Consider the following 25,812-nt stretch of genomic DNA (forward strand, 5'->3'; position numbering starts at 1 on the left):
AAGAGCAACCGTGTAGAGCATATTCCATCCCTCTCTCCCTCTTTGAAGTGTATGGACAGCGACTCTACGTACTAACAAGCTGATTAGTTGGAGGCTGTATACCAAGAGGAGAGGAGGAGAGCGAATGAGGGGAGAGTGAGGGGTTACGCAACGAGGGGAGAGGAGAGGAAGCAAGCAGGGTGAGGGATGATGGTGAGTTGGGAATAAGTGGGGTGGGATTGGGGTGATGAAGGGAGGGAGGGGGGAGGGATGGTGAGGGGTGAGGAGATGAAGAGGAGATGGGTCAGTGGATGGGGAGGATGCTGGGAGATGAGCCACCCCTCACCTCACTCCCCTTCCCTTTCCTCTCTCCCCCATCATCTCCCCCCCCCCCCCCCGTGGGAATGAGAGCAGGTGCCTCGTCCTTATCTAATTTCGATGCTTTTAACGGCGAGTCCGACGACCGTGTTTTGCTGATGCTAACACACACACACACACACACACACACACACACACACACACACACACACACACACACACACACACATTTATAAACGCAGCCATTCACGAACGTAAACATACAAACTGCATTTAAGCAAAGCAAACAAACAAACAAACGCTCGCTCTCTCACATACACAAACACACACATAAACACACACACACACACACACACACACACACACACACACACACACACACACACACCACCCTGAGTCTGCCGAGGCTCTAACACAGGCAACGCGACGCCCACAGATAGATTGTCTAGGGCCTGCTGCGTTACCCTCGTCCACCAGAATCGCTTCCCCCCGCCCGTTTGACCAGGCTTCTTTTTTATCTTCTAATCAAGGGTACAGCTAGAAGAGGAAGCATCACAACAGACTCACCCTCACCCCCTTCAGAAGGCCGCGTACAGACAGATAGACACACGCGTACAGAAAAACAGATAGACAGACAGATAAACTCGCCGCGGTGTCTTCTGTTATGTGCAGTATTAATGTAGCTTGAGTTTGAAGGTTCTGTTTAGTTGTATAAGCCGCCTCTGTCATTATTATACCTCTTAGGATTAGGTAAGGTATTGTTTTGTCTCTTCGGTTACTTGTATAATCGTGTTCGTCATTGCCTTTCATTGATATTATTATTATTATTATTATTATTATTATTATTATTATTATTATTATTATTATTATTGTTATTATTATCATTATTGTTATCGTCATCATCATCATCATCGCTATTCACATTCAGAGATATAGACAAGGCTAACACTCTTGGCCAACGTATTTCTGATAAGCCTGCAAGTAAACATCGGTGAGGCAAGCATATATACATACATACATACATATACACACACAAGAATACATACATACATACATCGCTTCCGTTGGACACATACAAAACACACACACACACACACACACACACACACACACACACACACACACACACACTCAGTTCCTCTTAGCCATGACCAGCAGACAGACAGACAGAAAGACACCCGCGATGCCTTTCCCGCGCGTGGCACACATCGGCGGCCCTCGACAAGATCGCGTACAAATATGGCGTCGCTTCAGGTGCATCTTGCCGCACGAGCAGGTGTAAAAGTTTTTAGGACGTGCGCGAGGCCATGAATTTTGATGACCTGGTGGTAGTGGCGGTGGTGGTGGTGGAGGGGGGGGGGGGGGGCTGTGTGGGGGTGTGTGTGTGTGTGTGTGTGTGTGTGTGTGTGTGTGTGTGTGTGTATCAATTTGTTCTTATCAATTTATATATGTTTTTTTTCTTTTCCAGGATTGAGTCAAAGCTCGTAATTTCCCGTATATTTTAACGCTGATTCATCTATCCATACAAATCCTTAATAAACTTAGATAAAATACTGAACGTGTGTGTGTGTGTGTGTGTGTGTGTGTGTGTGTGTGTGTTCGCTTGTTAGTCGTGTTGTGTTGTTTGAGAGCCAGAGGGCAACCGGGGGAGGAAGGGAGGGAGGGAGGGGGAGGGGAGTGGAAGCTGCAGGAGGGAGAGAGAGAGAGAGAAGAGAGGAGGAGAGAGGGGAGAGAGGAGGAGGGATGGGGACCGTGAATTAACAAGGAAAAAAATATCAATGCGTTTTAGAGCGAACATGGATGACACCGGCGGTCACTCGGGCGAACCACAGGAGACGAGGCTAACTGAACTGTCTAACCGGGTGACTGGGGGACCGGGGGAACCTATGGGCAGGCTGGGTAGGCAGGTAGTGAGGCGAGGGGGCCAGGTCGGACCACGGCATTACCTTGAATAAACCACCGTAACCAGGAGCGATGGAGACTGGTCAGCGGCGTCATAATTCCCTGCTGCTCGGGGAAACATGGTCATCAGAGCCGCGCCGACCAGCTCCTCTGAAAGTTACAGTGGGGCCGGCCGAACAGGGAGCGCCGGTGTTCCGTGTCTGTAAACAGCGGCGGCGCGGGGGGAAAAGGTGCAGAGAGCCGGGTAGGTCGAGTGTCTGTGTGTGTTCCTGTATAGTCTTGTTCTGAGCCGGTCAAGGGATGTGTTTAGTTGGAACCATTTTAGTGAGTCCATTGTGGGGTAGGCTTCTGCAGGTCCTTTCCTACCCTCTGCTCTGCCGCACAGTCCCAAACACCTGTCCCTTCCTCTCATATGTTATCTACAGGCAACACATGAGAGGGAAAAATAGGTGTTGAGACTGAGTGGCAGAGCAGAGGGGAGGAAAGGACCCGCGGAATCAATGCCTCAACGGACTCGCTAAAATGGTTTCACTTTTGATCGTTAGTGTTAAAAAAGACGGGTAGGATGAAGACGGAGAGGGCGGCGTCATCGTGTTCGTGGATTTATTCGTGAAATTACTCCTGTATTTACTTGGCGTTTGACTGTTAGTGTAAATACAGATGGAGAGGATGAGGTCGAAGAGGGCCAAATTGCTGTGGTGTTCGTGTACTTAATCGTGTACCTGATCGTATGGGGTCAGTCTGGTACAAGTACGGTACCTGGCCTCTGTAATCAAGGACGTCGTAAAGAGTTGGAGAGAATCGAGTCGGGTCCGTGTACCTGATCACTATAGCTGTCAACCCGTACTCTAAATTTTTTTCTCTAAAGTGATGATCAAAGATGAGCTCGAGGGGAAGCATGAGCCTAGCAAAACTGCGTCACTATAAACACTTTGCGGCGCCATGACAGGCTGAGGCCGACTATCAGGCCCCACCAAATAAGCCTACCGGGGCCGTAAGCAGAAAACGTAAAATGAAAAAGAAACATTCACTGAACTGGTCAGGCACGAACATTTATCACTTGGAAAAAATGTTGGATTCGTCTGCTTACAAAAAAAAGGAGGATGAAGCAAGAAAGAGGTAATGTCTTGATACTATAAAAAAAAAAGACAGAATCGAAGTAAAAGAAAAATGAAGTCAGTTTGTATCGGTGTAGTACTTACTCTGAAGGGGTCAGGCACGCGGTATTTGGTCTTGACGAGGGTTTTCAGGACAGCGACAGGCACCGTGGCGGGGCAGCGGAAGTACCTCACAACGGGCCCCCTCTCCTCCGCCTCCTCCTCCTCCTGCTTCTTGTTGTTGTTGTTGTTGTTGTTGTTGTTGTTGTTGTTGTTGTTGTTGTTGTTGTTGTTGTTGTTGTTGTTGTTGTTCTCCTGCTCTTGGTTCTCTCCCGATTCTTCCTCCTCCTCCTCCTTCTCCTTCTTCTCCTCCTTTTCTCCCTTCCCTTCCTGCTGTTCTTGTTCTTCTTTCTGCTCGTTTTTCTCACTTGGTTCATCATCCCTGTGGAAGAAAGAGAAAAAGAGGGTCATTTTAATTCATTGTTTTATTGGTTTTATTTCGCGTCTGTCTTTGAATTAGTTTAGTTTGTCTTTATTTTTACTTACTGCTTATTTAATGGGAAAGAAGACAGACCTATAGAACTTGAAAAATACTTATGATATCAAATTAATACTGAACCACCACCATCACCTTAACCACCACCACCACCAGCAAACGGGTCCTGTCCTCGTCCTGTTCTGTGCCTGCATGCAACAGGTTTGGGGCTCATCCGCCTGCCCAACCCTCCTGTCCCTGTCCCTGTCCTCCGGTGGGTCGTGGGGGGAGGGGGAGGGGGGGGGTCGTTCACACACACACACACACACACACACACACACACACACACACAGGTATAAACAACAAGTCTTCAGGTGTCGCCGGTGAAGTACTGATGAGAGAGAGAGAGAGAGAGAGAGAGAGAGAGAGAGAGAGAGAGAGAGAGAGAGAGAGAGAGAGTATAACACTGGGGTGGTTCCTTACTAAAAAAAAAAAAAATAATAATCAGAACAGTCCAGCAACTCAAATTTAGCTGGAGGAAACACAAGACATTTTTCCCTCCTTCCCTCCCTCCATCTCTCTATCTCTCCCTTCTCCTCCCTCCCTCTAAAATTAGGATTCAATTCATTTACGGGGCGAGGGAGGGACGTACTAACGGGGTTCTCATTTACATACAAGGTGGACCCCTCGCTAGAATGCCTAATACTGACCTCTTTATAGGGACGCTTCTGATGGTTATTTAGAATTAATTATCGGCATCCGCGGCTTGGCTTGGCGAGGAGATAAACAGCCAGCTACGTCATTCTCCGCGATAAAGGGTTAAAGGGAGGAGGAAGGGGGAGAAAGGAGGGAGGAAGGGAGAGTAGGAGGGAAGAAGGGAGGGAGGAGAGAGAAACGAGAGCGTGAGGGAGAGACAGGAGAGGTAGACAGCAACAGCGCACTCACTCACTCACGCACTCACTCACTCACTCTCATCTTAGTCTTTTCTCCGTAACTTTATGACCAAAAAATCACGGCCACTCACCACCATCATCACCAACACCACAATCACCACTACCATCACCATTATCATCATCACCACCATCACCACCGCCACCACCACCTGAGCTTCGTGTTCCCATCTCCCCCGCCGGGAAAGTAATATTCCATTTTCATTCCTGATTACCAGAGAGAAAGGGAAGGATTAGTCAGGGCCCTCCTCCTCCTCCTCCTCCTCCCCTTCCTCTTCCTCCTCCTATACAGACGCCAGCTCCGCCTTTTTCCTTTCTCCGTTGACGCCGACGCTTCCTCCTCCTCACGGTCATGACCTGCGTCACGGTCGGCCTCACACCCCCTCCCCCCCTCGTCCCCTCCAGCGCCGAGCAAAGCGTGACGTCACAACCTGCCAGTCACCGGCCACCGCCACGCCGCCGCCGCCGCTGCCCTTGCGTGACGGAGCGTCGCGCGTCTGTGTGTGTGTGTGTGTGTGTGTGTGTGTGTGTACGCCCGATTAGCCGCCATCCCCGTCATTCCACTGCCACTGTTACGTAACGCTTCCTGCTGTACATTCATCACTGTCTGCATTCCTATCATAACCATCATCATCATCATCATCATCATTCATCATCACCATTCTTACCATCAATTCTTAGCTCACCAGAGATCAAAGGCCTTTCCCAACGTTTTCCTCCTCTTTCTGATCGGTGTGAATGTGTGGCCTACTCCATCCTGCTCTGGCGAAGGTTTTTGTTTTACCTCTCCGCCTGGCTCTGCGTCCGCCATGACCTCTCTCTTGTCACGCCCATCATTGCTGCGTTCTTGACACTAACGCCGCTAGAGTCTTATACTAACCTCGCCAGACTTATACTAACGCCGCCAGACTCTACCCAACACCGCCAGTCTTTTACTATCTCCAGCAGACTCATATACTGACACTGCCAGCCTTTTACTAAATTTTACTACTACTACTAAAAAAAAAACCACGCCCATCTCCTACTAACGCCGCCACACACACCAACCCCGCCATTCTCTCATACTAACCGCCCCAGTCTTTTTATTTGTTCCGCCCGTCTATTGCTAACTGTTACTAACACCGCCGGAGACTTACTATATAACACCGCCAGTCTTTCTCACTAACGCCACCAGTCTCTACAATCCGTTTCAGCGTGTCTTCAATGCGCGCTCCACTCGGCGAGATGAAAACAGCAGCTCTTTCATATTTGCAACGAACGGCGGGAACAAGAAAAGGAGGAAAGAAAACGTGTGTCTGAGGGAAAGGAAAAAAGTGAAGTCTTGGCTTACAGATAAAAGAATGTCATGCCTGAAGGAGCGAAAGGACATCCGTTGGCTTAAAAGGAAAGGAAGGGGACATGTCTGAAGGAGCGAAATGAAGAGCCCGGCCTATAGATAGAAGAATGGTATGTTTGAAGGAGTAAAGGGACGTCTGTTAGTTAGTTTAGATACTTTAACAGGAAAAAAAAAAAGAGACGTGTTAAGGCGTATAAGAGTGAATTTGACAGCTAAGAAAGGTAGGAAAGATATGCAAAGGCTAAGAAAAGAGATATTGGGTATGTCTGATGAAGTGAAAGGGAAGTGAATGTATAGAACTAAAAGAAAAGGAATTAAGTCTGAATATAAACGGAATTTGATGGTTTACAGAAAGACAAGGAAGGTGAGTATATGAAGTAAATAAAAGGAGGAATGAAAAGGCAGGAAAGAAAGAAGAAAGAAAGAAAGAAATGGAAGGAAGGAATGAGAGAGAGAGAGAGAGAGAGAGAGAGAGAGAGAGAGAGAGAGAGAGAGAGAGAGAGAGAGAGAGAGAGAGAGAGAGAGAGAGAGAGAGAGAGAGAGAGAGAGAGAGAGAGAGAGAGAGAGAGAGAGAGAGAGAGAGAGAGAGAGAGAGAGAGAGAAGGAAAGAAAGGAAGAGGTGGGTGGGTGGGTGGATGAGTGTCTGGAGGGGCGGGAGGAGAGTGGACAAGTGGACGACGGCTGGGTGGAGGGATGGGGTAGGGTGGGTGGGGGTGGTGGGGCGGGGGCGGGGCAGGGGTGGGGCTGGCGGGGGTGTGATAGCATCTGGGTGGTGTGAACGCCCCGAGACCCGCCACACACACTGTCTCCATAAATTATTCATGGAGAAACTTCCCGCAAAGTATATATTCGTCCTGCTGCTGCTACTACTACTACTACTACTACTACTACTACTACTACTACTACTACTACTACTACTACTACTCATTTCTGTTGCCTGTTTTCTACTATACTCCACAAACTTCACTGCAAATTATATACTGTTGCTACTACTACTACTACTATTACTACTACTACTACTGCTACTACAACTGCTATTACTGTTCCTTTTCCTTATTTTACTCCTACTGATACTCCTCCTCTTCTTCCTTTTATAACTACTAATACTTCTACTTCTTTAACCTTTCCTTCTCCTCCTTTTCTACCTCCTCCTCCCCCTCCTTCTCCATAGCAGCTACTCCACACTGCCCCTCTCTTCCCCTCCCTCCTACTCCTCCCCCCCACCATCTTATACCTGCTCACACTCCTTATATTCCCCTTTGTATCCGTCGCTCGCGTGTCGGCCCTGCATTGAGTGTTGTTTGCCCGGCGTGCTGTGTTGCCTGGCGCCCCGGTGTTGCGCTGTGTGGGCGTCCCGGGGCGCTGTTTTGTACCTCGCGTCTCCTTATCGCCTTCCCCCCGCTGGGCAAGGCGACAGCAGTGTTTAATATTTTTCGATGTGGAGACGCAAGCTCGCCCACCTCCTTCTCGCCTTGTCCGCCCTCCCGTCCTCTTCCCGTCCGTACTCTCCCTCCCGCCCTCTCTTCTCCCGCCCGCATGTCTGCCATCTCCTCGTCTCCTCCTCCTCGTCTTCTTCCCGCCCTCGTCTCGCAGTTCAATTTATGTTAGAGGTAGTGTTTTTGTTGTTGTTATTGTTGCTGTTATTATTATTGCTGTTTTTGTTGATGATGATGTTCCTCTAATAACCTGTTCCATTCTATACCCCGTCCACATCACCTTCAGTCTCTCATTATCATTTTCCTTTTTAGTTTTGTTTTAGTTTTCTTATTCTTCATTCTCGTCTTAATGTTGTTGCTGCCTCCCCTCTTCCTTCTCCTCCTCCTCCTCCTCCTCCTCCCTTCACGGCCGGTCGCTTGTCCATCCTCTTAACAACGAGTCCTGTACAAGTGCTTCTTAAGTATTGCATCTTGAGGGTCCCGCTGTCCTGTCCGCCTCTCCTCATCCTTTGCCTCCTCCTCCTTCTCCTCCATCATCTCCTTCACATCCTCTACTACTTCCAACTTCTCTTCCACTTCCTTCCTTCCACATCCTCATTTCCCCACTTCTATAATCCCCCTTCCACCCATCTTCCTCTCTCCTCTCTCCCCAATTATATCCAACATCCATAACCGCCACAGTGAGTGATATATAAGCGAAGACAACCCTTGCACCCGCCTCACCTCGCCCTCGGCTTAGTGGTAAACGATTAATTGAAGGGTCGAAGTGGAGGAGGGACCGGCGGTGTGATGGAGAGCCACCTATCACCCCGCCTATCACCCCGCTGTTCCCTCCTGTCATCACGCTATACGCTATCTTAAGCTCTTCGCCCCACGCCTCTAGCTTGTTCTTCGCCTTACGTATACTTCGCCTATCGCTCTTCGCCTTGCCTTATCGCCAAGAGGTTGTTGGTTGCCCAGGGTTAAGATACGTGGCTGGCGAGGTTGAGAAGTGGTTAGTGAGGCGAATAAGAGGAATAGTACACAAGATGACGGAAGGAAAGGCGATAGAAAGAATGAGAGACGGACTGAAAGGCGACAGAAAGATAGTGAGTAAATCTTGCTGTGTACTGTACCTGTGGACGGTGCTGTGAGTGTAATTAGTGGCATACCTGGATTATTTTGCACCTTTGCCGTAATTTACCTCTCTCTCTCTCTCTCTCTCTCTCTCTCTCTCTCTCTCTCTCTCTCTCTCTCTCCACATAACTTCTACTAATGTTTTTCCTCCTTCTCATCATCATCCATCTCTTACCTACTCCCTTCTGTTCCTTTTTTTCTTTACTTTTTTATTCTCTCTCTCTCTCTCTCTCTCTCTCTCTCTCTCTCTCTCTCTCTCGCCCGTTTTTGCCCTTTGCGACCCTCCCTTCCTCTCTCCGTCCCTTCCTCCTCTAGCCAGCCGTCCGCCCGTCTGTCTGTCTGTCTGTCCGTCCGTCCGTCTGTCTGTTGATCCTTCCGTTGCCGGGCAGGATTCAATGGCGCGAACCTTTCCTTCCTTCCGCCATCTTTCTATATATTGAATTTTCTTCCGTCTTTCTATCTTTCTATCTTTTTTTCTTTCTTTCTTTTTCTTTCCTTCTTTCTATTGCCTTTCCTTCCGTCTTTCTATATATCTTTCTTTCTATACCTTTTTTTTTCTTTCTATTGCCTTTCTTTTTGTCTTAATTTCTGTTTGTCTTTCTTTCTGTCTATCGCCTTTCCTACCGTCATCTTTCCATCGTCGAGGAAGGGTGATGATGAGGGATGAAGGAGGAAGAGCTTGCCTTGGGTGGGCCACGCGAGGAGAGTAAGGGAATGGCGGGGTCGGTGGGTACTCACACATATTGCCGCAAATCAGACGAGGAGAATGACGCGAAGTACCTAACACACACACACACACACACACACACACACACACACACACACACACACACACACACACTAAACACAAAACAAACATTCGAAACAAGCTATATAAGGAAAAGGATTACACCTATACCAAACAAAACATACACAAACCAATTATTATCATTATTATTATTATCACCTGTAAGACTAAGACAATCCACCTGAAGGTATTATATGAATTAAGAAATGTATAACCTTTCAACTGGATTTATGTCAACACTGACCCTCTATTTAATCTAACGGAGACTGACTGCAAGCGTTTGTATAGTGATTTCCTCAGTATTTGTTAATTGAACAGCCTTGATTTAGCTTGTGTAACGTGTATATACTGTTTCCTTTACTCAGAGCAGCGGTGACTGACTGGACGTGATTGTATAGTAACCTCCTCAACAATCATTTTTATCTTCTAACGAGACTTTGCTGATCTGATAATTACTCCCTTTCTCTATATATTTTCTCTTTTTCGTCCTGTTCCTGTCCTGCTTCTCCTTCTTTCCTCGTTTATATCTCTCCTTATCTTCTTCGTCTTTTCTTCCCTCCTTTTAATCTTCTAATCGTCGCTTACATCTACTATAAATTATGTAAGCTGTATATTCCACTTGGTCTTCTTTATGTTATTTAGTTTCTCTCTCCTTCTCTCGTGTCTCCACCCTCATCCCTCAAGGCACAGAGAGTAAAGGAGAAGATAAACACAAGAGTCCACACACTTGAGCGTTAATTTATAAGCGGAAGATATACACTAGAGGGAGGAAAAGAGTGTATTAAAACGTGAGATTGTTTGGAAGAAAGACGGAGAGGAACACACACACACACACACACACACACACACACACACACACACACACACACACACACACACACCAGCTGGAAGGAGAAAGAGAGAGAAGTAGTGAATGTCTGGAGGGCTGGGGTCGCCACAAGCAGCTTCACACACACACACACACACACACACACACACACACACACACACACACACGCACACACACACATTCCCCACCAGCAGACCAGGCAGGCGAGACCCATACTTCCTCTTCCTCCTGCAAGCGTGTGTGGGAGTCGGGGCAAGAACCAGCTAAACCCTCCTACCCCTAAGGCCGATCTCCCCCTTAGCACACCCGCCACACCATCCTTTCCAACCCCAAGGCGAGTTTCTCCTTCTGCCCCTCAACGCTTCACCACCTGCGCCCTTCTATAACAACCCCGGGAAACCTTGACAACGTTTTCCCCGCCGACGTTTGCTTGGACAGTCCTCAAGGCGCCAAATGCTATGTCCCAATGCGAGGTCTTTCTCCACGCTGCTAAGACGCGGAGTGGGTGGATCGTGTGGTGCGCAGCAATAGCGGGGTGGAGCCAGGTATTGTATAGCACGCCAGTTTTCCCAGGGAGGTTAAGGAGGGGAGAGAGAGCGAGAGAGAGAGAGAGTGAGGGAGAGAGAGAGAGAGGAGGTAAGAAGGTATAGGGGGGAGGTAGGTTAGGTAGGTAGGTAGGCCAGCTAGCTATCAACCCCCCTCCTCCTCCTCCTCCTCCTCCTCCTCCTCCTGTGTCTCTTCTTCCTCCTCTGCCTCTTGTTCCTCTTTCTCTTCTTCCTCTTCTTCACAGCTATCACTTCTTGTTTTATGTTCACTTCTTTTCCTCCTCCTCCTCCTCCTCCTCCTCCTCCTCCTCCTCCTCCTCCTCCTCCTCCTCCTTCTCCTCTTCCTTGTCATTACCGATCGTCTTCCTCCTCCTCCCCCTCCTCCATCTTTTTCTCTAGTATGATTGTCTTGTCTTCCTCCTCCTCCTCCTCATTACCTTCTTTTGTTCTTGTCTTCTTTTTCTTCACCTCATCTCCTCCTCCTCCTCCTCCTCCTCCTCCTGCCTCGGTCTTCCTTTTCTTCCACCTTCTCTTCCTCGTTGATATCTCTCTCCTTATCTTTATCCTTCACATATTTCTTCCTCTTTCCCTCCTTTCCTTTAATTAATCTTCCTGTTTTCCTCTTCAACGTCAAACACTATTTTCGTCTTTTTCTTTTTTTTCTTTTTTGCTGCGTTTCATATAATTTTCTAGTCATCGTTTTACCTTTCAGTAACTCACTATTTCTTTGCCTCCCTCATCCTCCTTATCATCATCATCATCGTGTTTTTTCATCTTCTTCTCTTCCTTCCCTTCTCCATCCATCCCAACAGGCAATGGAAGGAAAAAAAGGAGGGAGGGAAGAAGGGAGGGAAGAGAGAGAAGGGGTAGACGGAGGAAAGGAAGGATGCTGAGAGGATGCAAAGGAGAGAAAAAGGATAGGAAGGGATGAAGGGAGGAAGAAGAGCGAAGAAGGAAAAATTAGGAGTAAATAGCAAGAGAATAGAGACGAGATGAAGGTAAAATGAAGATAATGATGAGAGAGAGAGAGAGAGAGAGAGAGAGAGAGAGAGAGAGAGAGAGAGAGAGAGAGAGAGAGAGAGAGAGAGAGAGAGAGAGAGAGAGAGAGAGAGAGAGAGAGAGAGAGAGAGAGAGAGAGAGAGAGAGAGAGAGAGAGAGAGAGAGAGAGAGAGAGAGAGAGAGAGAGAGAGAGAGAGAGAGAGAGAGAGAGAGAGAGAGAGAGAGAGAGAGAGAGAGAGAGTTTAGAAGCGCAAAACCCCACCCAGACAACACACACAGACACAAAGGAAGGATAAAAGCTTAGACAGTCACACACGTTCTCCAAGTTAAAATCATAAGCGAGGAGAAAGAGACAGGAGAGAAAAGCTAGTTATTTTAAACGTATCGACGCCTCCGTTCACCTGTCTGAAAAGCCTCTTGTATATAGAAGTCGCTGGGGTATACATCGACCGTTGTGTGATCTTATTGATAATTTTACCCGACTTCTGGATCTTGAACGGGAACATTACTAATAAAAACCTGGTCAATCATATCTGTGGCTTTGGAAAATAACGATAATGAGAGAGAGAGAGGAAAAGGACAAATGCTACAGTATATACAGCCTCACGCCCTCCTCCACGCAAGAAACAGCGACGAGGTGGAAAGTCACGAGCATGAAAGCCGCGAAGTGAGGCGGAGAAGCGTGCTAACATTAATCGAGACCAACTAAGTGCGAAAATCGGGCCAGTTACTTGAGATGAAAGGTGTGAGCCTGTGTGAAGGGGTGTGAAGACCTGCCCTACCATGCACCCTATACCGCACCCTATCTCCCATATACTCTACGCCTTACCACACTCTGTCGTCCTATACATAACCATACAACTCGGTCTCTGTATGGAAGGAAGAAGCGAGGGGAGGGAAGAGAAGAAAAGTTAAATAAGGGAGAGAGGGAGAAGCGACGAAGGAGAGGGAGAAAGGAGAGAAGTAGCGGAGGAAAGAATTGGTGGAAGGAGGGAGGGAAGGAAGAGATATGCAGTTGGAGAAATGAAGGAATGAAGGAAGGAAAAAAGGAATGAAGGAAGAAATCTGTTCTATACCACGCCCTTAAATCTACCTCTCTCTCTCTCTCTCTCCCTCTTTTTCGTCTAGTCCTCGTCCTCCTCCTCTTCCTCCTCTTCTCTTCTGCTTCCTCCTCCTCTTCTCTTCTACTTCCTCCTCCTCCTCTTCCTCCTCTTTCTTTCACTCCACCATGATTGTCTACACTCACCGTCACTTTCATCTTTGCATCCTAAACCTCCTCCTCCTCCTCCTCCTCTTCCCACTCGTCCACCATTGCCCACTCACAGTCACTCATCACTCTTAGTACTCCCTCTCATCATCTCCTCCTCCTCCTCCTCCTCCCCCTCCTCCTTCTCCTCCTCCTCCTTCTGCTCAGCCCCAAGGAAGCGAAATAGTTAAGGCAAACATTCCTAGGTCCTCCCGAACAGCTCCATATCGATTGCGCGTTGGAGATAAAAGGAAAAAAACCGTGAGGAGCCTCGAGCACCGCCTGGAGGAGGAGGAGGAGGAGGAGGAGGAGGAGGAGGAGATCAAGCAGAAGCAGCATCAGCCATTCACTTCACCTCCTGCGGTTCATTAAGTGGGAAGAACCTGAACTACTTTGCCTCCTCCTCTTCCTTCTCCTCCTCCTCCTCGCTCGCTGACATAATTATCGCATTTTCCGACTCGGCTCCGCGTCTCTGTTTCAATAATAATGGTGAGTTTGCATTCTGAAATTGGCCATATCAAATTCTGTGTCATGTCCGCAGGAGGAGGAGGAGGAGGAGGAGGAGGAGGAGGAGGAGGAGGAGGAGGAAGAGGAGGAGAAGGGGCGCCAACCTCTCTCACTCTCCACACACACACACACACACACACACACACACACACACTGAACTGATCGCGAGGAATTTCTCAATAATGTTTCGTTTCGCTTCGCTAATTTTAATGTAATACGTGGTGGCTTTGTCTCCTTCTTCCTCCTACTCCTCCTCCTCCTCCTCCTCCTCCTATCCTACTAATTCATCAAAGATTCCTCCGTTGAATTCCAAACAGAGGTGCCGCTATAATAACATCGGCAATACTACTACTACTACTACTACTACTACTACTACTACTACTGATAATAATAATAATAATAATAATAATAATAATAATAATAATAATAATAATATCAGTCAGCACCAACGCAAAAAAAAAAAAAAAGGGGGCTTCTCTACACGGCTTTTCGCCTTCATTTCCTTCCTTCCTTTCTTCACTTCCAATTACGTGTTTTTTAGGCCTATTTGGGGGAAGAGATGAAATTATGAGGTGAAGGAGGAAGGAGTGAGGAAGGAAGATAAAGAGGGGGGACACATTGAAGCTTGGGAGCGAAAGGGGAATGAGGAAAGAGGAGAAGAATCAGAGAAAACAGCGAAGGAGGGAATGGAGAAAGAGAGAGAGTTTTTTCTAGGCCTATTTCCCGAGAGGATGTGAAGTGGTGAAGGAAAGAAGAAAGGAGAAAAGAAGCCAGAGAGAGAGAGAGAGCAAGAAAGGGAAGAAAGAAAGGAAGAAGAAGAAAGAGAAGAAAGGAAGAGAGGGAGAAACGATGAAGGAGAGGGAGAAAGGAGGGAAGGAGGGAAGGAAGAACAAATACAGTTGAATATAGAAGGAAACGAAGGAAGGAAGGAGGGAAGGAAGGAAGGAGGGAAGGAAGAAAGCATGGGAGGAAGGAATGAACTTTGGAAGATGCGAAGGAAAGAAATAGTGGAAGGAAGAAAGAAAGGAAGGAAGGAAGGAAGGAGGGGAAAAGCAGTGAAGGGAGGGAGAAAACTAAGGAGAGAAACAACCAGTGGAGGAAAAGAAGGAAGCGATGGAGGAGAGCAAAGAAGGAAAGGAAGGCAGGAAGGAAGGAGGTGAAGCAAGAGGAAGGAAGCAGAGGAAAGAGGGAAGGAAGAAAGAAACAGTCACTGGATAAGAAGGGAGCGTTGGAGGAGAGCAGAGGAGCGAAGGAAGGAAGGAAGGAAGGAAGGAAGGAAGGAGGGAGGTGAAGGGAGAGTAAGGAAACCAAGTAAAGAGGGAAGGAAGAAAGAAACAACCACTGGAGAAGAAGAGGAGCGTTGGAGGAGAGCAAAGGAGAGAAGGAAGGAAGGAAGGAAGGAGGAGGTGAAGCGAGGGAGGAAAAGAGAGAGACACACACACCTTCAAAGGGCTTTTTCCCCTCTTAACAGGTGTGCCGCCTCATTGCTCTCTCTCTCTCTCTCTCTCTCTCTCTCTCTCTCTCTCTCTTAATCATTTCTACATCAAACACGACCTTTTTTTTTTTGGCCTTTCTGAGCTTTTCGTGGTTTATTTATTGCTTTTCCATTCCTTTTCTCTTCTCTCTTTCCTTTCTTTCTTTCTTTTTTTTCTTCCTTCCTTCCTTCATTTTACTTCTTATAACCTTCCTTTCCCCGTCTCTCTCCCTCCACCTCTCTTTTTCCCTTCCTTCCACCTGTCTCCCTTCTTCCTCCTCCTCCTCTTATACCTCCTCACCCCTAGCTATAGACACTTGCCTCACCTTATACAACCTTTCCTTTTAACACCCATCCACCCCTTCACCTCTCCATCCACCCTCCTCTCTCCCCCATCTCCATCAGTAGCAGCCTTTTTAACATTCCCTGACTCCCCCTTCCCCCCCTATACTCTACTCTCTTCACCTTTCTCCTACTCCCTTCATCCCTCTCTCTACACCCTTCGTCCCTTTCCCTTTTCCCCTCACCCCTTCCCCTGCTCCCTTCACCCCTCCCCCCTTCCTCCCCCACCCATTAGTAGTATAGCAGGTCGGTGATCAGCGGTCGAGCGTCAAAACATCAAAAGGGCGCTGCTGCTTCGTTCCTTCCCCGCCATTGGTGCCACCGCTGACAACACAAACACCGCCGCCGCCCCAACAAACACGCACACACGCCGGGAAAGAGTAAACACACACACACACACACACACACACACACACACACACACACACACACACACACACACACACACACACACACACTCACAAGTCGGTAACTGTTTTTATATTACGAAAAGTCCGAGCAAATTGAGAACTAAATAGTGATGATGATGATGATGATGATGATGATGATGATGATGGCCAGAAGGAGTAGGATGAAGAGGGGTAACTTATTTTTAAGGGGGAGGGGGGGAGATTAACGGGCATAGAGGCAATGGGGCGGAACGGGGCTAGTTTTGGGGAGAGGGGAGGTTTAACGGGGCAGGGAGATGACGGGGCAGGGGAGTATTGTAACCGGGTAAGGAGATGATGGGGCCGGGGAAATATTCTGATGGGGCGAATCGGGTGAGGTCGGATCGGGGCGGAACGGGGCAAGTAAGAGAGAGGAGAGATTGACAGGGCAGAGAGATAGCGGGGCAGGGGAATAGTGTGACTGGGCAAGGTGGGACAAGACGGGGTGGGGCGGGGGAAGAAAAATAAAGGGAAGAAATTGATGGGGCAGGGGATATTGTGACGGGGCGGGGCAAGTGATGGAGAGGTGAAAAATTGACGGGGCAGGTAAATATTGTGACGGGGCAGGGTGGGGCGGGGCAAGGCGGGGCGGGGCGGGCGGGGCAGTGGCTGGGCGTCGTCAGGGGGCCGCGGGAGGCAGTGTGGTCTGAGCGAGGGTGAACAATGGCGTCTGTCTGATACACGCCGAGATAACTTCACCCACGGGGAAGACTACACACGGAGGGTATCTTGGGGGTGTAGAGGGCGTCCACCACCACCACCCCCGCCCCCCCCCGTACCCCATCACCCCCGCCCCCCCGTGTTTCTTTCTCCCATTGTGGCATAAAGATTGGGCGACTACAATAATAAAGTTCTTTGTGTGAGAGAGAGAGAGAGAGAGAGAGAGAGAGAGAGAGAGAGAGAGAGAGAGAGAGAGAGAGAGAGAGAGAGAGAGAGAGAGAGAGAGAGAGAGAGAGAGAGAGAGAGAGAGTACAAGAACAGGAACAAGAAAATAAACAAGAATAAGAGGAAGAAAAAATAGAAGAAAAAGAAGAGAAAAGAAGCAGAAAAATGCGAAAAAGAAGAGAGAGAGAGAGAGAGAGAGAGAGAGAGAGAGAGAGAGAGAGAGAGAGAGAGAGAGAGAGAGAGAGAGAGAGAGAACAATAAGGAACACTCGGCTCCGTATGAAACCCAATTCGTTCTTCGTAATCTTGCTTTCGTAACGCGAGTGTTCGAGAGCGGCGATGCTTCGGACGCGGGTGGCGGTGCATGAAGGAAGGAAGGAGGAAAGGGAGGAAGGAAGGAAGGAAGGAAGGAAGGAAGGAAGGAAGGAAGGAAGGAAGGAAGGAAGAAAGGAAGGAAGGAAAGTGGCTAGATAGAAAGGAAGGAAGAATGGTATAGAAGGAAGGAAAGTGTTAGTAAGAGAGAAAGGAAAAAAAATTGAAGGGGATGAAGGTAGGTCGGTAAATTGGTAAAGGTAAGTAGGCAGGTAAGTAGGAAGAAGTGTGTTAGTAAGGGAAAGGAAGGAAGGAAAGAGGAGAGGTTAAAAGAAAATAAGGTAGGAAGGAGAATAGAAAGGTAGATAGACAGGAAAGAGGAAAGAAAGGAAGGAAAGGGCAGAAAATGGAGTAGGAAGGATGGAAGGAATTGTGAATAAAGGAGTGACGAAAGAGAGAAGGGAAGAAAGGAGAAATAATCATTAATAGAGATAAAACCCACTTCTTTATCGTATGGTTGATGGCCTTTACCGAACTTAAACCCACATCACCACCACCACCACCACCACCACCACCGCAGCCACCCACCACCACTAATGCGATCCTTAGCATATGAATGGCCCCTCTCACACATCAACCGCCAATTCCTTTTCATTGCTTTCACTCCTTACACACACTCACACCTTTACAGCGTTATAGAGGGAAAGATTGGCGTTTACTACAGAGGTATGGACGTGTGTGTGTGCGTGTTCGTGTGTTGTTACGTACGAGGGTAGCACTAATTTCGACTCTTTCTAAAGCACTGGAACTTAAAACACTGAAGTCGATTCTAACATGACAAGTTTCTGAGTCTCAATCCACTCCTACTCTGGACAAGTTCTAACATGTTTAACGCCCATTAACTTTCACCTTCCTTCCATCAAGTTAATTCAAGGTGTTCAAAGGTATCTGATTCATACTAATACCTCAACAAAAGACGATTTATATTGCTTTTTTTTTTACATCAAAGGAGACAGCTTAAGGGCACAGAAAAAGGGAACAATAATAAAAAAAAGCCCGCTACTCAATACTAATACTAATTATACATACTAATTATACATTCGCTAAATATATGTTCCTTGGTATTGACTCACACTAATCTAAATACACCTTAACTAACTACGTCCCGTCAAATATTCAAACGTCATATGGAAGTCGCCGTGACCAGACCATGGACCAGACCCGTGCCTCCGTGACCCGACTCCGTTTCCGGCACGGCGTCCGCACGTGAGGCCAGACAGGCACCCTTGATCCCTCCCCCCTTCACGCCCGGTGCCTCCCTTCAACGGGGCACATTCAGGCCCTCTGCTGGCCCGTGTGGCGGTGAACGAGAGGGAGGACGGGAGAACGTGAAGGGCGAGGGGGTGCTGCTGGTGAAGGAGGAGGAGGAGGAGGATGGTGAAGAGCAGGAGGAAGAAAGGGAAGAGGAGGAAGACGATGAGGACGAAGAGAGGGAAGAGGAAGATAATGATGACGATGATGAGATGAAAACAAATACTACAGGAAAGAGGACGACGAGGATGAAGATGAAGAACAAGAAAAATATGAAGAAAAAGAAGCAGAAGAGAAGAAAGAAAACGCCGAGATAAAGAAAAACAAGAAAAATACCACCAATAAAAAGAAATAATAATAATAGAAAATCAAACAAAAACAAAACAAGAACATGAACAGGAAAAAAAAATACATATAATTACAAAGTAGGGAAGAGGAGCACCAGAAGAAGAAGAAGAAAAAGAAAAAGAAAAAAAGCAACAGGAGAAGAAGGGGAAAGAGGACGAGGACGAGGAACAAGACACATTAAAAAAGTAAAAAAAATAAAAAAATGAATAAACTAAAACAAAAAAAAGTTAAAAAAAAGAAAAAAAAGTCTATACTAAGAGCATCCGAGCAACCCAAGAAGACGAACGGCGGAAGAGAAACACGAGGAGCGTAAGTGAGGCGACGCATGTTGGGGCGATAATGGTGACAAAGAGGAGGAGGAGGAGGGGGAGGAGGAGGAGGAGGGAAGAGTTAAGAGAAGGACGTAAAGGAGGAGTAGGAGGAAGAGGAGAGGAGAGTGATGAGAAGGGCGTAAAAGAAAAGAAGTGCAAGGGAGAAGAGGGGGAGGAAGAGAAGAGTGAAGAGAAACTAAAAGAGGAAGAATAGAAGGATGAAGAGAAGGAAGGAGGAGGAGGAGGGAGAAGCGGTTGAATAGGAGCAGTAATGGAACACAAAGGAGGAAAGGAGAAGAGTAAAAAAAAGAAAAAGAACAACGAGAAGAGAACAACAACAATACCACCACCACCAACAACAACACCAACACCAACACCAACACCAACACCACCACCAACACCACCACCAACAACAACAACAACAACATCAAAAACAAACAATACATAAGCGGAAAACAAAGAAAAAATACAGATAAAAGAAGATAAAGTAACAAAAGTGAGGAGGAGGAGGAGGAGGAAGAGGACAGGGGGAAGTAAGGAGAAAGAAAGAAAGAAAAAAAGAGGAGGAGGAAAGGCCAGAAGAAGAGAAAACATTGAAACCTTTGAAACATTTAACTGGAAGAAGGCAGGAAGGAAGAAAGCAAGAGGAAGAAAAAAGAAGAAGAAAAAAAAGAGGTAGAAGAAGAATATTTGAAACATCTTAAACATTTATTAAGAGGAAGATGGGAGGAAGGAAGAAAACCAGGAAGAAGAGGAGGAAGAGGAAGAAGGTAGGGAGGAAGACAGCAAAAGGAAGAGGAAAAAAAGAAAAAAAGAAGAACATTTGAAACATTTGAAACATTTGAAACATTTATTAAGAGGAAGATGGGAGGAAGGAAGAAAACCAGGAAAAAGAGGAAAAAGAGGAAGATGGTAGGGAGGAAGACAGCAAGAGGAAGCAGAAGAAAAAGAAGAAAAAAAAGTAGATCATTTGAAACATTTGAAACATTTATTAAGAGGAAGATGGAAGGAAGGAAGAAAGCCAGGAAGAAGAGGAGGAAGAGGAAGAAGGTAGGCAAGAAGAGGAGGAAGAGGAAGAGGAAGAGGAAGAGGGACCCACCTGAAGTTGTAGTAGCGGATGGAGAGGCTGACCGAGTCGTCTGGACTAAAGACGTAGTGTTGAAAGTCCTCCACGTCTTGCTCGTAGTCTGGGGGTAGGGAGAGAGGGGGGAAGAAAGTGTTACAATAAGTCTCTCTCTCTCTCTCTCTCTCTCTCTCTCTCTCTCTCTCTCTCTCTCTCTCTCATCATCTTCCTTTTCTTATTTACTCCATTCTGTTTCTTTTTTTTTACTTATTCATTATCGTTATTCATTCTCTAGCTATATCTATCTATCTATCTATTTTTCAATCTATCTATCTATCTCCTTCCCTCTCTCTTCCTGCCGCCTCGCCTTCATCAGGAGACACACACGCCCGGTCACCCAAACATGACGTGAGGGCGCGCAGGCAAGCAGGCACAAGACAGGCAGACACGCACGCAACTCAACACGTCAACACAACAATTATACGCGGCCACGCTAACTCGCGCTTTGACGGATGGGGGCGAAGGGGAAAAGGGGAGGAAGGGGGCGCTGGCTACCACACCTCGGGACACCTTCACACCTCCACGCGCCACCCCTCACCCCCCCCCCCCCCAACATACACACACACACACACACACCACCACCACGATTTGACACCTTGACGCTTGACGAGGTGTAAAGGGAAGGGAAGGGGAGGTGAGGGGGGTGGCAAGATGAGGGAAAGGGGATGGGAAGTTGAGGGGGGAAGATGAAGGGAAAGGAAGGGGAAGGAAGAGGAGGAGAGGGGAAAGAAGCAACGTGTTTGGAGAAGGGAGTTGGACAAAGGAGTAAAGTGAAGTGGAACAGGGAGGAAGGAAAAGGAGGAGTTGGAGGAAATGAACGTAGTAATAGGGGAAAGGAAAGAGGAAGAGGAAGAGGAGGGGCAGGGAAGAACGGTGTGAGCAAACAGGAAAATGGAAGAAGAGGAAAGAGAGGGAGGGAGGAACAAGAGGAATGACGGAGTAGAAGGGAGGGAAGTAACATGGTATAAAAAGGAGTAAGGAGGAGGAGGAAAGAGAGGAAAAGGGGAGAAGAGGAAAGAGAGAGAGGAGGAGGGACGAGAGGAATGATGGAGTAGGTAGGAGGGAAGTAACAAGATGAGGAGGAGGAGAGAAAGAGGAGCAAGTGGGGGGAGGAGAGAAGAGGAGAGAGGAGGATAGACAGACATGGACTGACAAGGTGGAGCAGCGGAATGGAACACAACACAACGCAACACAACGCATCCGTCAGCACCTCGCCGTCACTTGTCAAGGCCTTGTAAAACCATTCCCTTGAACCGAACCACTCCGACGACATTTCTGGTATTCCCGCCGGGCAGCCACGACATCCCCGCCGCGCCCGTGTGTGTGTGTGTGTGTGTGTGTGTGTGTGTGTGTGTGAGAGTTAATCTTGGAGGCGTCCCTGGTGTGTCCCTTCTGCCCTTTCCTTCAGCGTGACACTCCCCTGAGGCACAACGGGATGGAGGGAAGGGTCGGGCGGGGTCGGGGATGATGAGGGAAGGGCGGCAAGGGGCGGGGTATGGGGTGCGGGGTGGGTGAGGTGAAGGGGCGCAGGGGAGGGGAGGGACGCGACGCCGACAGAGGGAGACAAAAAAGTTATTAATGAAAGTCTCCCGGAATGGCGGTAATGAGGCTGTCAGAAGGCGAGAAAAATGTGGTCATCTTTGAGGAAGGAAGGACTGGGACGGCGGGGCGGCACGTGTGTGTGTGTGTGTGTGTGTGTGTGTGTGTGTGTGTGTGTGTGTGTGTGTGTGTGTGTGTGTGTGTGTGTGTGTGAGGAAGCGTGGGCGGGTAGGAGTGAGCGCAAGAGGCGGGACAGGACTGGCGGTGTCTGGTCTATGTTGATGAGACAGAAGAGAGCGAGCAAATTATAAGGGGAATGAAGAGTGCATGGGTTTGCGTGTGTGTGGGCGAAAGGCGAATATGAGTGAGCGTGCGTGCGTGTGTGCGCGTCTGATTAATTAATAAGAAGAAAGAGTCGAGGTGTGAGAAGAGAAAGGTTAGGTGATAATATACGAGTGTACAGCGAGGCAGGGAAAGCTGGGAGAGAGGGGAGAGAGAGTGCGAGGGTGTGTATCCGAGCATGAGGCAAACTGGCTATGACATGTAGGTGTCTGGGTATCTGGTGAGCTGTGTCCCCGTAGCTTGAAATAGGGTGTGAGGGAAGGGTGTTGAGGCTATGCTTGTGTGTATATTATCCATGCTGAGAACGTGGATTAAGATATAGGGAAGGTGGACCGTGGATGGATGTGAAAGTGAAGTGAATTTGGCTTGGTATAGGGTCTGAGAGAAGAGTGTTGTGGTTTGGGGTCCATGGAAGAATTTCAAGGGGTCCATAGAGATTCTCATTATTTTTAAATTTATTGTACTGAGATTAGGAGACATGCGGCTCGGAATAAAATTCAAACGACTTTACGCAATCCCTAAAACTGAATGTTTAAATGATGGAATTGCTCTGCATTAGCTAACGGTACCAGGGGTGTCAAGCTCAAGGCCCACGTGACAAACTTGGCCCTTGGGATGGTCATGAGTAGTTGTAGTCGTTGTAGTGAGTCGTTGTAGGGCTCCACATGTGAAAAAGTGACTGGAAAAAACGGGACAAAAAAGGTTGCTGAGGACGCGGTATAAGTTAGGGAAGGTTGTAGGTGTTGTGTGTTTCCGTATGATAGTTTCCGTCACCTGTAATATCTTGTGTCATCTATGCAGCTTGTGTAATCTAAACAAGTGTTCCTCTTCCACCTTTCTGCGCCGTGCTGTGACACACTCGAGGCGCCTCACTGCACACACACACACACACACACACACACACACACACACACACACACACACACGGCTGGCATCCTGTCATTATCGTGTTCCGCCGCTGCGCCATACAACGCGACACACACACACACACACACACACACACACACTCAACCTCAGCACCTGTGGCTTGTTGACAGACGCACAGGGGCCACAGGTGTACACGCAACGCAACGCAGAGATAATATTCCTTTTGTGAGTCGCGGGAACTGGAAACCTTATCAACACCATCCCCCAAAAAAGAAAAATATATGTAGAAGGAATGGAATATATAAAAACACAAATACAGGAGAGGCATCGATCACACACACACACACACACACACACACACACACACACACACACACACACACACACACACACACACACACACACACACACACACTTTCTCTATCCCCACAAACAAACACTCCCTCCATCACACACACACACACACACTCGACTTCAAAACAGGAATATGATGAAAACAAACCCCACTAACATTAGATAACATAATACAACCCAAACTATGAGACACAATAAAAAGGGAAATAAAGCACACACACATTCACCACAAACAAACAAACAAACACACACACAGACTCACCGGCGTGGGGGTGGCCCTGGTAGAACTCAATCCTCCGTCTCATCTCCATCTGGAAGAGCCCGGGCACCGTCTTAAACACCAGCGCCTGCATCACGCGGTCGGCTCTGCGGGGGGAGAGAGAAGGGAAGGATTAGTCGAGTACAGGACCACTAAGAGCCATACCAACCTACTCAAAGGCACGGAATGAGTCTCGACAACTGCTTCCTCGGGTGTGCAAGAACAATGATCAGGAAAGAAGTGTTGGAAAGAGGGAATGTTGAAAGATCTGTAAAGCATATATTAGTGTTTAATTCTTTTAGGAACAGTTGTAGTAGAAGTAATGGAGGTGATATTAGTTGTACATGTTGTCGCGGGAGTGCCAGGTGATCACGAAACTAAACTCCCGAAATTGACCTCTCTTTTGGGCACTCTTCTGAACTTTTTTTTTTATATAAGGGCAGTGATTAGCGGGCTTTTTTTTTCTCTTATTATTACTTTATATGTTTACCTTTGAGCTGCTTCCTTTGCCGTAAAAAAATATTGGCTGACGTAACGAGAAACAACGAACAGGAGATAAATGAAGACTGGGATAGGATTGATAATGTCTCGTCCTTGCCGTATAAAACCGTTTGAAGTTAGGAAAGAAGAAACTAAACAGGAGAAAAGAAGTAATAGAATGGTTAATAAATACCGTAAACAGGAGAAAAAGGGAAGAAAAGGAATACTAGCTAGATCAAGAAAAACCGTAACAAGAGAAAAGGGAAGAAAAGGAGTAACAGCTATATAAATAAAAACCGTAAACAGGAGAAAGGAGTAACATCTATATAAGTAAAAACCGTAAACAGGAGAAAGGAGTAACAGCTATATAAGTAAAAACCGTTAACAGGAGAAAGGAGTAACAGCTATATGATTAAAAACCGTAAACAGGACAAAAAAGGAAAAAAAAGGAGTACTAACTAGATTAATAACAACCGTAAACAGGAGAAAAAGGAAAATAAAGCAATAGATTAATAAAAACCGTAAACAGGAGAAAAAGAAAAAAAAAACATTAATAAAAACCGTAAACAGAAGAAAAGGAAGAAAAAAATGAGTAAAAGCTAGATTTTTTTTTCTCTCTCTTTAGGGTAAAACTTGAGATCTTAATTATTGTTGTATTTCATGATGTTTGTTTCTTTCTTCACGCCACTTCAACCTCGCCCACTACACCCACGTTCTTCCTCCGTGACACCCACCCACCCCATGCTTCTTATACTCCCTACCCCCTCCTCCCTCTCGACCCCGCGTGCCCCGACCCCCCCCCCCCCACCCCAAGACCCCGCCCGTCCATCATCGCCTCCGTAATCAGCGCCTCAAAACTAATGCAAGAGAGAGAGAGAGAGAGAGAGAGAGAGAGAGAGAGAGAGAGAGAGAGAGAGAGAGAGAGAGAGAGAGAGAGAGAGAGAGAGAGAGAGAGAGAGAGAGAGAGAGAGAGACTGACTGGACCACCAAGCTGTCATTCCTCATCACATAAGACATACCCACCTCCTCCTCCTCCTCCTCCTTCACAGCACACGATCAACCCTTCATCATGTCACTTCCAACCTCTTCCTGAATGCGCCGTGTCCAAAACCTGCCCATGAACTCCTCCTCCTCCTCCTCCTCCTCCTCCTCCTCCTCTTCCTCTTCCCTACGCCTTCCCTTCTCAGCCTCTCGGTCCCTTCCTATTCAAGTGAGAAACAGCCGAGCCAATTTGTTCGTCAGGGAGAACAGAGCGCGGCCGGTGAATTATTCAAAGGTTTTCTTTCTTTAGGAGACAACCGCGCGTGCGTATGTGTGTGTGTGGTCAGGTGTGTGGGGGGAGGGAGGGACGGGAAGGGAGGGGGGGTGTTCGAGTGGGTGCGTGGGAGGTGAAGATGTGAGTGAGTGTGTAGCATTCGAGTGTGTAATTCACCAAGGCCTGATCATGTGAGGGGCGCGACGTATTTCACATATTAATTTTTTTTTTTTACGAAGCCCAGCTAGCTTTCAACACCTCCTCCTCCTCCTCTTCCTCCTCCTCCTCCTCTTCACTAGGTTGCAATTATAATAGTTTGAGAAGCACTGATATAGCACGCTAGTCTTCCCAGTGAGATTCAGAAGGGAAGAGAGGAGGAGGAGGAGGAAGAGAAGAAAGAGGAGGAGGAGGAGGAGGAGGAAGAGAAGAAAGAGGAGGAGGAGGAGGACAGATATACAGACAGGCGTAACTAGAGTCGAAGCATCACGCAAAACGCCTGTCTGTCTGTCTGTCTGTTCTGTCTGTCTGTCTGTCTGTTACTATTTATCTATTACGCTGAACCGGTTTAGTGAAATGACCGAAACATGACCACACACACACACACACACACACACACACACACACACACACACACACACACACATCACCACAACCGCACACG

The 25,812-nt window shown here is 47.6% G+C and overlaps 1 protein-coding gene across 2 annotated transcripts in view; it reads right to left on the reverse strand.

Annotated features, from left to right (window-relative positions):
• Positions 1 to 25,812, reverse strand: part of LOC126998569 (probable serine/threonine-protein kinase tsuA) — a 150,436-nt gene that overhangs the window by 35,888 nt on the left and 88,736 nt on the right. For both annotated transcript variants that reach the window (XM_050860374.1, XM_050860373.1), the window contains exons 4-6: positions 23,420 to 23,523; positions 20,032 to 20,119; positions 3,402 to 3,738 (exon numbers count right to left, since the gene is read on the reverse strand). In XM_050860374.1, coding sequence (XP_050716331.1) covers positions 3,402 to 3,738; positions 20,032 to 20,119; positions 23,420 to 23,523 — 529 coding nt within the window. The remainder of the gene's footprint in view (positions 1 to 3,401; positions 3,739 to 20,031; positions 20,120 to 23,419; positions 23,524 to 25,812) is intronic.

This window comes from Eriocheir sinensis, chromosome 14 (assembly GCF_024679095.1).
Source record: "Eriocheir sinensis breed Jianghai 21 chromosome 14, ASM2467909v1, whole genome shotgun sequence".
Classification (NCBI taxonomy): domain Eukaryota; kingdom Metazoa; phylum Arthropoda; class Malacostraca; order Decapoda; family Varunidae; genus Eriocheir; species Eriocheir sinensis.